Here is a 12,820-nt window from a genome sequence, read left to right as displayed (position 1 = left end):
CTAGTGCACGGGAGTCATACACATAGTAACATAGTAGTTTGAGCCCTACATTATTCAGGGAGCGATAGCCTGTGCTAAAGAAGCTAGCGGACGCCATTAGCCACACACTGTAGTGGAGCCAAACTAGCTCACAGAATGACATTAAACTACATATAAAACAGTTTCAAACACACTTCTTAGATCGAAATATGACATTATCTTTGTACAAACTACTAACCTGTTGAACAGGAGATATGAAGCAGAGGGAAAGTTGCTGCCGTTTGTCTGGTCATTCCATGGATGGATAATTGTTCTAGCCAGAACGCCAAGTCTGCGGCAGGCACACGTACCCACAGCCACCAGCATCAACCCGGAACAATCACACCTGCTACCTCCCTCCAACACAGCCACCAGTAGCCCATGCACCATCACCCCCACCTACACAGCAGCCAGACCCACTGTCTTGGAAGACAGACAAAGACGATGACACTGCTCCCCCTGTCTTTACATTTATAATGAATAGTTGGTTGAAAAAGTTCTGATATTGTAAATATTGAGATTTTACAGTTTCTTCTGTTAACATAAATTGTTGGTTGAAAAAGTTGTAATGCTCAATTTGTATTTGTACACATCACATGAACCTTGGTATGGAATATGAAGTGATGAATCAGTCCTGATGTAACTTTTCTGTGGTGAAAGTAGAGTGATAGAACTATTTTACTCCAAATTATGGCTATGGAAATCAGAAGGAGGGGCCCATTATCATATTAAAAAACCGCGCGAACATTCACGTGTATATTCGCGCGTATTTTCGCGGAAGTCCGTATGTTCGCGCGAAATAAATGGACGAAGTATGGCACTTTTGGCTTTCCATAGTTTCCATACTATGCAGCAGCAGCAGCGGATGAGACCGTTTGGCTGAAGATGGCGGATTCGCTGTCGTCAGGTCTGGGAGAGGAGCAGGAGAATGAGAAGGAAGGCAGGGAGCGGGACGGGAAGGCTGCCAAAACAGAGAAAAACAAGGAGAAAGACAGAGTCACGGACACCCTGCGGTCCAACGATAAAAACAGAGGCAACAATGGCAAGAAACGCAACCTGTCAGGTGAGAGCTAGCATCGTTACTACAGCCTGTAGGCTGACAGCGCTAACGCTAGCTAGCTGCTGTGGCTGTGCTGAAGGGATTTTAACTCAACTGACCAAGTTGTGTTTGGTTATATAACATAACTGCACTGTATAGGTGGTTATATGTGTTGCTTGAGCACGCAGTTTCAATTTCAATATGTTACTAATAGTCTGTGCAGCCTGTGGCACTGTTCCGAGTTTGCAATTGATCCCTGAATGTGGCTAACTATATCACTTCAGCTACTGTTTCTTAAACACTCAGCTGATTTAAAGTGACGTTGCGTGTCTCATTTATGTTATATTCATCCTAGCTGTTAGACGACTGTCAGCGAGACCGCACGATTGCATGTAATGATGTACTAAACATGCAGAAGTGTGATAGGCCAGTTTGCAGCTATGTCAAAGTAAGACGTGCTGTTTCTTTGCACAGGCGCATTCAGGAGCGCGGCCGAGAGTGGGTGTTTATACTTTTGTATTTGGTTCCAATTAATATCAAGTCAATTATATAGGCAATTCAGGAGGCTTTACAATGTGTCCATCACTCGACACTTATGGTTTTTACCGTCGCTTTAGGGAACGCTACCCCAAAAAAAACGGAAAAAACCTTAGGAAAAGCTAAGCAATAGAGCTAAACGAAACAAGAAAATATGATCTTTGTTTGCTGTTTTTAGTTTACTGCTAAAATACAATGAATTGCTTGTTGAATTTGAATAAATGAAAGAAGAAGATGAACTATTTCCTGTTTCACCAAAACAATGCCCCCCATACACAAATCAAAGTCATTTTCCCATAGTGTAGTAGAAGACCTTAAATGCCCTGAACTCATCCAACAACTTTAGGATGAACTCACTCAGCCCTGACGGTGAGCCAAACAATAACCAAACATCAGTCTTCCCACTAATGCACTAATGTACTATTGTGACTGGATGGGGGAAAAAACAGCCATGCTACAAAACTTTTTGGAAAACTTTCCCATAACTGTGAAGTCAGTTATAGCAGCGAGTTTATGGTTTGGGAATAAGATGTTCAACACTTGCATATGGTTGTAATATTTGGTTGTGGACCTGTTCGGTCATATAGTTAAGGTATTTCATATCTTAATGGTTTATTATGAGCTAAGGACTCCCCTTTGTCTGCAGTGTAAAACAGGCACCTGCTGCTAACATGAAGGAAACTCTAAATGCTTTTTAGGATTATAGTTATTTTTATCACTAAGGTGTGCTATTTCTAATTTCCCTTAGAAGGCTTTATTGTGCATGTCTATTAATTCAGTTATTTGTCTTCTGTCCATTTCTTGCTATAGACCTGTCTCTGGTCAGATTTATAACTACTGAGCTAACCAGAGGCTACTTCCTGGAACACAATGAGGCCAAATACACCGAGCGCAGAGAGAGGGTCTACACCTGCCTCCGCATCCCCAAGGAGCTGGAAAAGGTCAAAACTAACAATTCAGTGCGACACAATTTATTACAAAGTCACAAATAAATAGTATTATCTTATTCTCCATGTCTGTCTCTCATTCTCTCTCTTTAGTTGATGACATTCGGCTTCTTCCTCTGTCTGGATGCCTTCCTCTATGTGTTCACCCTGCTGCCCCTCAGGGTGATTCTGGCTCTTTTACGGCTCCTCACGTTGCCTTGCTGTGGCCTCGGGTAAAGTACACGCAAATACACCTCCTTTATCTAATCTTAGCCACATTTGTAAACAGGACCTGTGAAGCATTGTTTTTAACCTCTATAGAGGGCAGTACAGCTCATTTCTACCATGTATAATTTGTGTGTGTGTGTTTTAGTGGCGCCCGCTTGCTCCAGCCGGCCCAGGTGTGTGATGTGCTGAAAGGCTTCATCATGGTGCTGTGTTACTCCATGATGAGCTACGTGGATTACTCCATGATGTACCACCTCATCAGAGGACAGTCTGTCATCAAGCTGTACATCATATACAACATGTTAGAGGTACACCATGATAATATTGCAATTATAATCTTTGTATCTGATGTATCTGATTCTAATGTACAGTGAAGTACTAACTAATCTGCTCTCTCGTCCTCCCCTGTTTTGATATCAGGTGGCAGACCGCCTCTTCTCATCATTTGGTCAGGACATCCTGGACGCTCTGTACTGGACAGCCACAGAACCAAAGGAGAAGAAGAGAGCGCACATAGGCGTGATTCCTCACTTCCTCATGGCTGTGCTCTACGTCTGTATCCTCACTGAGAACGGCCTGGGATTGTTGTTACCAGTTTGTGTAACTTGTTGCTTTTGTGCGTTGTTCTGTAAAACAGACGTGTCAGGAAATGGACAGACCTTTAGAACCACAACAATTAGTCATTCGGCAGGAAATCCATCAGCAACATTTTTGATAATCTATGAAACGTTTAAAGGTCCCATGTCATGCTTTTCCGGTTATTACATTACATTACATTACATTGCATTTAGCTGACGCTTTTGTCCAAAGCGACTTACAATAAGTACATTCGACCATGAAGACACAACCTTGAAGAAAACAGAATCATATAAGTACATCAGGTTTCATAGAGCCAAACATTTCAAGTGCTACTCCATTGGCTTTAGGTAAGCCAGTCCTTTATTAGTATAAAAGTGCTTCGTTAATAGTTCTATCGCTCGAAGTGGAGTCGAAAGAGATGAGTTTTCAGTTTGCGCCAGAAGATGTGCAAGCTATCTGCCGTCCTGATGTCAATGGGGAGCTCATTCCACCATCTTGGAGCCAGGACAGCAAACCCACGTGTTTTCGCCGATCGGAACTTGGGTCCCCCTCGCAGCGAGGGCGCAACGAGTCGTTTGGCTGATGCAGAGCGTAGTGCACGTGCACGGGTTATTACCCGTCCCCTTGTGTGTTATGAAGGTTTTTATGCATGTACGGTCTGTAAAGTCACAAACCCTCAAAGTACACCCTGTAGCGCAGGCGTCGGCAAGTAAGTTTGGCCTTGGGCCAGTTTTTTTCTGAGCCACTAGATGGCGGGCCAGAGCATAATCAAAGGCTTATTTAAGTAATTGATTGTTAAAACATGTGACACGTTCGGCTTCTCCGACTTAGTTGTCAATGTTTTGACTGAACTTTGTTACTGTTCACATATAAGTAAACATTACGTTTGAATGATTTAGTGAGCTGGTGTTATTTTTTTCAAACCGCATGTTGGCTATTTCAGCACCACGCGCTGTCCACCTACTTATTGATCAGTGCACCCCACTGCCAGATTGTGCCTGTGCTGTGTGTCATTCACTCTCAACATGGATAAAAGTAGAATAAGTAATCTTCAGGTGTAGGTAGATTCTCTATTCGGACATTATAGCCTATATGCGCGATTGTCGGTCCGATATTGTAAAAAAAAAAAATCTCAAAATAATCTTTTATTTTTATTCTCAAAATAATTTTCTGTTTTCTGTTCTGAAACTGTGACGCACTTACACTGTAGGTGTGCCGCGTTTGGGGGTGCGGGTGCTAGTGGAGCCTCGCAGATGGGGGTGCCGCAACCCCCTTCCCGCGTCCATTCGCGATGTCTCGCTTTCTCGCAGACCCCATGCAGCAAGCAGGAAATTAACCCAGCTCACACTGTCCGCTCCTCGCAGCAGCGAGCCCCGCAATGTCTCGCCAACACGACACCCCAGACCCCACGCAGCATTCTCATCTGTTTGTCCTTACTGGTGTCATTTTCTGGTTGCTAACGCCATTGTAACACATAAACACTGATGTTCCGCTGTAACGGTGGTGGACTCATCAGAACATAGAGGGCGAGCTGACCAATCAGAGCACAGTGGGCTCATAGGGAGGGGGGGGGGGCAGGAGCTCCAACAAGCCGTTTAGGACAGAGAGTGAATACACATACTATAGAGAGATGCTGTATGAGAAACCAATGTGAGTTTGGAACATAGCACAATATAAATCTATTCTAGTAGACCTCAACAATGGAATTATGATCAGTAGAAAGGGCCATGACATGGGACCTTTAAGTAAAATAAACTATGCATACAAATCAGGATGTAGTCATTTTCACCTTTGAATGACAAAAAGTCACATTGACATCATTTATATTACAAAATAATTTTTTTCTTTTCTTTACTTAACAAAAAACGCTGGTCGTACAACAGAAGCAGCTCGAAGTCAACTAGTGCTTAGAGAGGCTTTTTGGACTTTTTATTAAAAAAACAATGGGTCAATGATATAAAAATAATCTGCAGATTAATCACTAATGAAATAACCATCAGTTGCAACCAGGCAGAGCTTTACTTTAGAATACTAAAACAATCATACTAATGGGCCTGAATCAGAAAGTTAACACACAGCATGATATTCTTCGCTGTACTCCTCAGTGTTTTTTCCTTAGCACGCATTTATCTAGTTCTCCATGCCATCCTCATCATGGTTCAGGCCACCACTCTGAACGTAGCCTTCAACTCCCACAACAAATCCCTGCTCACCATCATGATGTCAAACAACGTGAGTATAATGCACACAGACATTTAACTGAATTCTGTAGCATGAGTTCAGCCATGAGCTTTGTTTGTTTTTTGCAGTTTGTGGAGATCAAAGGAAGCGTGTTCAAGAAGTTTGAAAAGAACAACCTGTTCCAGATGTCAAACAGCGGTAAGTGTTCAAATATCTCTAAAACAGACAAATATAAGTCGCAAAATCAGCGGTCTGCGTATATTTTCTAACTCGGCCTATGAAGTACAAGGTAAAATTATGGAATTGAGCTCTACCGCAGTGAGTACAAAGTAGGTTAATCCGGGATTGACTTGTTTCGTTTTCCACAGACATAAAAGAGAGGTTCACCAATTACATCCTCCTGCTCATCGTCTGTCTGAGGAACATGGAGCAGTTCTCCTGGAACCCTGGTAAATGAACGCAGTGCTGCACAGATAATGTGACATTACTGTAACCTACAGTACACACATGGTTAATCTATATGATAGCTAGAAGTTACATCATGCTCCTCTGGTATTATCAGCTTGGTTCAGCAGTGAACTGTCACTACATTTTTATGTATAATTTTTTACTGAATATTGTCACTTAAAGGTGGGGTATGTAATTTTGGAGAAACCAGCTCGAGTGCGCTAGAATTTGAAAGTACAGAGCCCCTCCTCCAACACACACGAACGCGAACATGACCAATGAGGGCACGAGATAAGTTTGTGCACAGATGGAAGGCTGACAGGCAGGAAGGCCATCCAGTTATTTTAGCCGGGCCGGCTAAAATGATTGGTCGTGCTTTTTACAGCGCCACGGCTTCCACAGATGAATTTTTTTTAATGTATTTATTGTCAAAGCATTTAATTTATTCATTGCTATCGGGATGTTAAGAGCATTCTATGGAATATCACAAAAACTGTTTCTGAAATAAATTACATACCCCACCTTTAATAGTTTTTAATGTTTGTTTTCAGACCACTTCTGGGTGCTGTTTCCTGATGTAGTCATGGTGATTGCCTCTGAAGTTGCTGTGGACGTTGTTAAGCACGCCTTCATCACCAAATTCAATGACATCAGTGCTGATGTGAGTTTGCATGCAGCACTTTCGCCCTTTATACATTAGGTTGTTGTGGAGTAGGTGTCTAGAAGTGTGTCAAGGCACCTAAGAGAGCAATATTGTTGTTTGAAAGAGAATCAAACACAAAGAACACGTTGGAATTTGACAAAATCTGAATTTCATGATTGCTTACTAGTTATTTTAAGTGCTTTTAAACCAGTTCTTCCACTCCTCATCTCAGTAAACGGACCCTTTTTGCCCTCGCCTCTTTTTTTATGTACTTTTAGCAGAGCCATTACATAGATTAGTTCAGCATGCCATCTATTATTAGTTTCAGTCTGTACAAAATAGTAAATGTTGACACAAGTGGAAGAGGTTGATGCAAAGGCTTAATAGCTATTAGTGATAAATAACAAAGACACAGATGTTTCCGCACAGATTTGGATGTGGTCTCTTGACACTGAGCAAACTCCATCCACTGACAGGACAGTGAGAAGCGGTCAAAAGTTCAGCAAACAGCTAACAGGCCTACATTTGATATAATCCTTTTTCTATTTACTTTTCAAAGGTGAATTCATTTTGAGCTCAACATACTCTATTCAGTTCGACTGTATTGACGTTTTCTCTTCCTCTTTGATTTCCTGCAAGGAGATTTAACCTTGGTTATGTACAGTGGCGGCGCCAGGGTATGGCTGGGGTAGGCTACAGCCATACCAAGAAATGGCTTAGCCCTACCTTAGCCCGACCATGAAAAAGTATGTTAAAGTAAGCATGTTGAGAACACGGATTGCGAAAATCTACCGGTCGTGTCCACAACACACAAACTGATCCTGCTGCAACAACAAGTGCACGTTACTGACGCAATATGGTTGAGACCATTCGGGCTTATGCTAGAGGGGTGCAAGGAATAGTCTAAGTAGTGGGGGAGTTTTATACACTAAAGGTGTGAAAATTCTCTGGCCTTATAATATCAGCGCGGCCGCGGTCAGATCAAAATGCCTCCGAATGCAATTTGAATAGACCTACAGCCAATCAGAGCAACGAAACGTTGGGTCTGCTGCGTCATGCACATAGGTCATGCATTACTGATACGTCGATTCGTCACGTTCACAGTGAAAAGTCCCCAAACTCGCGCAGAGTAAATTGCAGACAGACAGCAGAACTTCTAGGATTAATTGTATATTTCGCATGGATAGATTTGTTCTTAAACGCCCTCGCATTGAGGTACAAGTCGAACAGGTGCCAGAGTCACACGACCCACCTGAAGAGTGAATAGTGAGTTTTGAATATATTTTGTAATAGTCATTTGAAAAAGTGTTTTGTATGACAATAGAGATACAGGCCACCTGTTGTGTGCTGTGTCAGTCTCTCTCTGTTTACCTGTGTCTGTGTCTCTCTCTCTCACTCTCCCTCACTCACCCTCTCCGTGTCAATTCTATATGCCAACTTTTCTTGTTTCTGCCGCTGCGTAGCATGTTGTAACAACGTGGAATTAGCAGAATAGGCTATTGTATTGTTTAACTCACACCTGTTGTTCTCGATGTAATTTAGCTGATAAAAGGAGACTAATAAAAGCTTCACGCTTGGCGTTTCACTGTCAAGGGGGGCGATATAGCGTGTATGTAATTACATTACAAATACTGACTTGAGCCCCACCACTGTATGGGTTAGCCCTACCATAGATTACCCAACAAAAATCCTCTGACGCCACCACTGGTTATGTAACAGAAACCAACTCCACAAGAAGGGATTAACCCCTTCATCTCCAAAGTGTAATCACACATGAGTTAGCGTCCAAGCAAACATGCTGTCCACATTTAATCCATGTGTGCACATTGCTTTTTTCTTTTTATCAAAATGTAATTTGGCTCATCTCCTGCCGCTAACCAAACTAAACCTCGTATAAACACATAACAGATGAATACACATCTCCCTCTGCTGATTCCATTAATTTGAGCAGCTGTATGTTCTTTTGATATTTGTCTACTTTTTGGACTAATGTTGTGTCACCGTATGTTGTTTTTCCAGGTATACGGGGAATACAGAGCCAGCCTTGCCTTTGATCTTCTCAGCAGTCGACAGAAAAATGTGAGTGAAATGTGTTCAAATATCAGATTTGCTCCCAAACTAGGTCAGAGATTGTCCTACTTAGGGGTCAGGATCCCATGTTGGGTCACCTGTCTATCTATTTATATCAACAGTAAATGTAATGACTTTTTATCATTAGTGTTTTTTTTATTCTGGCAGTGAGCTCAATAAACTACAACTTAAGGATCAACACCTCTGCTCATGTTGTTTCCATATAGAACATTTTTCTCAATACAAGTAGCGATACTAAGGGTATATTATCAAAACAAGGATATAAGTATTAAACTAGAACTGCAAACATGGATTAAACTATTAGATGTCAACAATTTTGATTATTTAATAATTGGTTTTCTTCTTTACATATGGTCACACTGTAAAAGCCAACCCTTACTGCGAACTGGATTTATTGTTGTTTGTATTATATAAGTATAAGCTATTCTACAATTCTCAATCAGTATACATTTTTTGTTAAAGAATGAATGTGAAACAAAGAATGATGATTGCAATATCACAGATATGTTCTCCAATCTTTATTGAGATATCATTACATGAGTAAGTTATGTACTTTTTTTATGGAGGAATATTAATGTTGATATCTATTTGATAATATGTCTTAAATGTGTCTCCAGGCTTACACAGACTACAGTGACTCAGTCTCCAGAAGAATGGGCTTCATCCCGCTCCCTTTAGCTCTACTGGTCAGTCACTGTATATGAAAATATCAATTTATTTTCCTTTCATGTATTTTCAGTGTAAGGGGTTATACACTTTATATCTGATTATGTGTTTGTGTTCCTTATTTTCAGTTGATCAGAGTCGTAACCAGCTCAGTGAAGATCCAGGGTTCGCTGTCCTTCATGTGTGTGCTGCTGTTTTACCTTGGGTTAGTAGACTCTCTTGTACTGTTATTTGTGTTTTTTTTAAAGTTGATTTTGTGTTGATTATGGTTGCCCCTGTGGACAAAAGCGGTAGTTTCCATGAGCAACACCGCCTCGTTTTGTGTCGGAAAGACTCAACTTGGTCATGAAGGGGGGTTTGACCAATACGATGACTCACTCTAGTGGTTTAGACTCGTATAAAAACTTGTCTTGAATAGCTGGTTTCAAATTCAACTAATGTTAGCTGAAGCCATTTCTAGCTTTGTTTTAGCCCCCAACGGTAATTCATATTGATGGAAATCCAAAGTTCATTTCTGTCCTTTGAGATTGTTTTTTTGTCCATTTTTTTTTTTTGTTGCTTATCGTTCCCGAGTAGCTGTAAGCATCACATATAATATACAAAATAAAGCTGAAAGTCACATTCTTGTGTCGGTCATATAAAGATATTAGTTTTATATTCATACTTTTCCTTAACCAGTTAACATGTTCTTGTTGTACCTTCAAAGTTTGCACTTTCTCACATATCCACATGTTTTGTGTGTGTTTGCGCAGGATGATCACTCTGAAGGTGCTCAACAGTATCCTTCTGCTGGGTACGTCTTGTGGATTCGTGAAAGAGGCCAACATGGAAGAGAAGCTCTTCAACCCTCCGCCCACCGTCGTCTCCAGCCGTGCAAACTCCAGAGCTCACCGCTCCAAACACGTCCACATTCCACCACAGCAAGGTAGCAGTTGATCCAACTCTTACAATAATAACAGCCGCAGACTTACTGCTCAAAATCTTAATAGTTTTGTTTTTAACAATGGTGCCTTGATATAATATTAGCCCTCGACCTAGTACTCATTTTTACTGTATAGCGCTTAGATGTATCAAAATGCAACCTTATAGCATTAGCACCTTGCTCCGTTAACTTGCTGCTAACAGTGAACATCAGTTTTTATGCTGATTTCATTATTATCTGAAATATTTTTCACGATGTAGCATTAGCAAGGGGAAAAGGGAATGTAATATTGCATTGCTGTGAGCTAAAGTAAAAATACAGCTAACGGATCAGATTGGGCTCAATAGCTCAGTATTGCTAATGCCAATCAGGGGAAAATGCATTGCTCTACTCCAATTCTGATCTTTGAGATCAAATGTGGACATCCCTTTCAAAATGTTTAAAGGGTCATGTGATTTGATGTGCCTGTATGATTATTCTTGAGGCTTGCAATGTCAAGCCCTGTTGATCTAATCACAGTAAGTTTAATGACAGGTGATGCAGGCCACATTCTGTCTTCGTTGTTGATGAACATATTTAGTCACAGTCTTTGTTAAAAAAATGAACACTGCTTATGACAGTTGCTAAGCTTTGATTGGATAATTGCTATTTGTATTAAACCTCCTCCACTCTCTCTCAAATAGAACCCACAATCGACAAAGGAGGAGCATCCGTGGCAGCAGATGTTTCTCCGCCCCCCAGTGTGGCAGAGAGCTCTGCCCCAACACTCCCCAAAAGTGACTCAGACACTTTCCTGACCACGCCAGATGGGGATGATGGTGAAAAAATCATCAACGCCAACACCGGACTGGAAGGTCTCGAACCACGAACACCCAAGAAAGACTTGCTGGAAATAGACCGCTTCACCATCTGTGGCAACCGAATAGACTGAAAGCTACAGGGAAACAACCAGTCAGTGTGCCCTGGCAAAACGCCAAGATTCAGGGATCAGAAACACGGGTTGGACTAGAGAAACTTCAGCGCACCTGACCCCTGAGTATTTATTTATTTATTTATTACTGACAAAACCAGCCAAGGCATAACGCTGTTACTACAAGCATCACAGGCGGCCTCAGATGTCTCCATCTGGTCCAGCCGGTGCCTCGTGAACCAGGTTCACTCCGGGGATTGGTCTTGGTTGTCACGGCAACCTGAAGACATGCTTGCTCATGACTATGGGAGAAAATTGGCATAGCTGTAGAAGAGCACGAAGACAGAAACACGTATGTGACGTAGTGCCACTAGGATCGCTGTGTGATGAAATGACAGCTGGACTGTGCGAGTACGTGTTCAAAAGCACAATCATGCGTGCGGTGCAGATTTGTTTTTAGAAAGAACAAATTCGTCAATTTTTTTTTAAAAAACAAATTTTTCAAAAGCCTAATATTTAAAATGAAGTTTTTATGAAGACTCTCAGATCTTTTTCTAGAATCGACCTGCAGGACTAAGACTCACAATCACATTAACACACTGTTGAAATCCCAATGTTGCTCTGCTGACACACACACACACACACACACACACACACACACACACACACACACACACACACACCAACACATCTAAAATAGTCTTGTTTAAAGTGAATTACTGTGATGACCCCGAGTGTCCTCAGCGCGCCGACATGGCAGCAGCGACATTAGGTGCAGTCCTGCTGAATGCACTGGCTTTGGTTACAGAGGTTACTTTACCTTTTAGACGCAGATCAAAGTTTGGAGGTTTTAGTGTCATGCCGCTTGTGTTGATATTGTTACTTTAAGCACCGAGATAGGCTGGTGCCTGTTTGTAAAGACAGTATTTATTTAAAAGTAGTTGGTCTCATTTAACATTCTTGGTGTGTGACACTCTCAGATCAGCATCAATTAAATGTTTTGTTATTATTTCCCATTATCTTTGCAGTGATATGAGAAATAATTAAGGTTGCATGTATGCAGGTGAAATGTTTAAGGGTATTGTGTGATAATCATCTATCAAAAATAACAAGGATCATATGAGCACTTTGGTTGAACCATGCATCATCTTTTTATTTTCCTGAGCGCTGTAGGAAGTCAGGTTTGAATCCTAAATGTTGCTGACATTGAGTGGTGTGTTTGTTGTTCGGCTGGCTAATTGGAAGAAGCTTTTTCCAAATGCTTTCATTTTTATAGAACGACCTTTAGAAGCTGTAAAAGCTGGAAGCATTGTTGATCATATCTTTCTGAAATGCTGAATTCAAGCTAGCCCTACATTTAGCATTGCATGCTAATATCCTGTTGTATTTGATTCAAGCAACAGTGCTTAACATTTGGATTTTCGAAAAAGAAATACCCAGTGGTTTTTAAAAGGTCTTTCAAATTAATGAATGCTTCTCTAGAATCATCAAAGACTTATCTAAAAGTGTGTGTGTGTGTGTGTGTTGTGTGATGTGGTGTGTGTGTGGTGTGTGTGTGTGTGTTGTGTGTGTGTTGTGTGTGTGTGTGTGTGTGTGATGTGTGTGTGTGTGTGTTGTGTGTGTGTGTGTGTGT

General features: G+C 41.3%; 1 protein-coding gene across 1 annotated transcript; it reads left to right on the top strand.

Annotated features, from left to right (window-relative positions):
* The first annotated feature begins 878 nt into the window (after window positions 1-878).
* On the top strand, window positions 879-12,766 carry tapt1b (transmembrane anterior posterior transformation 1b). The gene is made up of 14 exons (XM_034231523.1): window positions 879-1,081; window positions 2,405-2,535; window positions 2,635-2,753; window positions 2,894-3,056; window positions 3,169-3,304; window positions 5,462-5,559; window positions 5,637-5,706; window positions 5,877-5,957; window positions 6,507-6,616; window positions 8,618-8,677; window positions 9,307-9,375; window positions 9,484-9,560; window positions 10,108-10,280; window positions 10,961-12,766. Exons 1-14 carry the CDS (start codon window positions 904-906, stop codon window positions 11,206-11,208), a joined length of 1,713 nt encoding a protein of 570 aa, XP_034087414.1. The 5' UTR covers window positions 879-903; the 3' UTR covers window positions 11,209-12,766.
* The last annotated feature ends 54 nt before the right edge of the window (window positions 12,767-12,820 follow it).

The sequence above is a fragment of the Gymnodraco acuticeps genome, unplaced genomic scaffold, assembly GCF_902827175.1.
Source record: "Gymnodraco acuticeps unplaced genomic scaffold, fGymAcu1.1, whole genome shotgun sequence".
NCBI lineage: Eukaryota > Metazoa > Chordata > Actinopteri > Perciformes > Bathydraconidae > Gymnodraco > Gymnodraco acuticeps.
This window is presented reverse-complemented; position numbering and strand designations above follow the sequence as displayed.

What these genes read in the sequence shown, in the direction of transcription:
- tapt1b (XM_034231523.1), top strand. Translation starts at nt 904, where the DNA reads ATGGCGGATTCGCTGTCGTCAGGTCTGGGAGAGGAGCAGGAGAATGAG. An exon ending in TTGCCTTGCTGTGGCCTCGG is followed by an intron (nt 2,754 to 2,893) that starts GTAAAGTACACG and finishes TGTGTGTTTTAG; the next exon opens with TGGCGCCCGCTTGCTCCAGC. An exon ending in TCAGCAGTCGACAGAAAAAT is followed by an intron (nt 8,678 to 9,306) that starts GTGAGTGAAATG and finishes ATGTGTCTCCAG; the next exon opens with GCTTACACAGACTACAGTGA.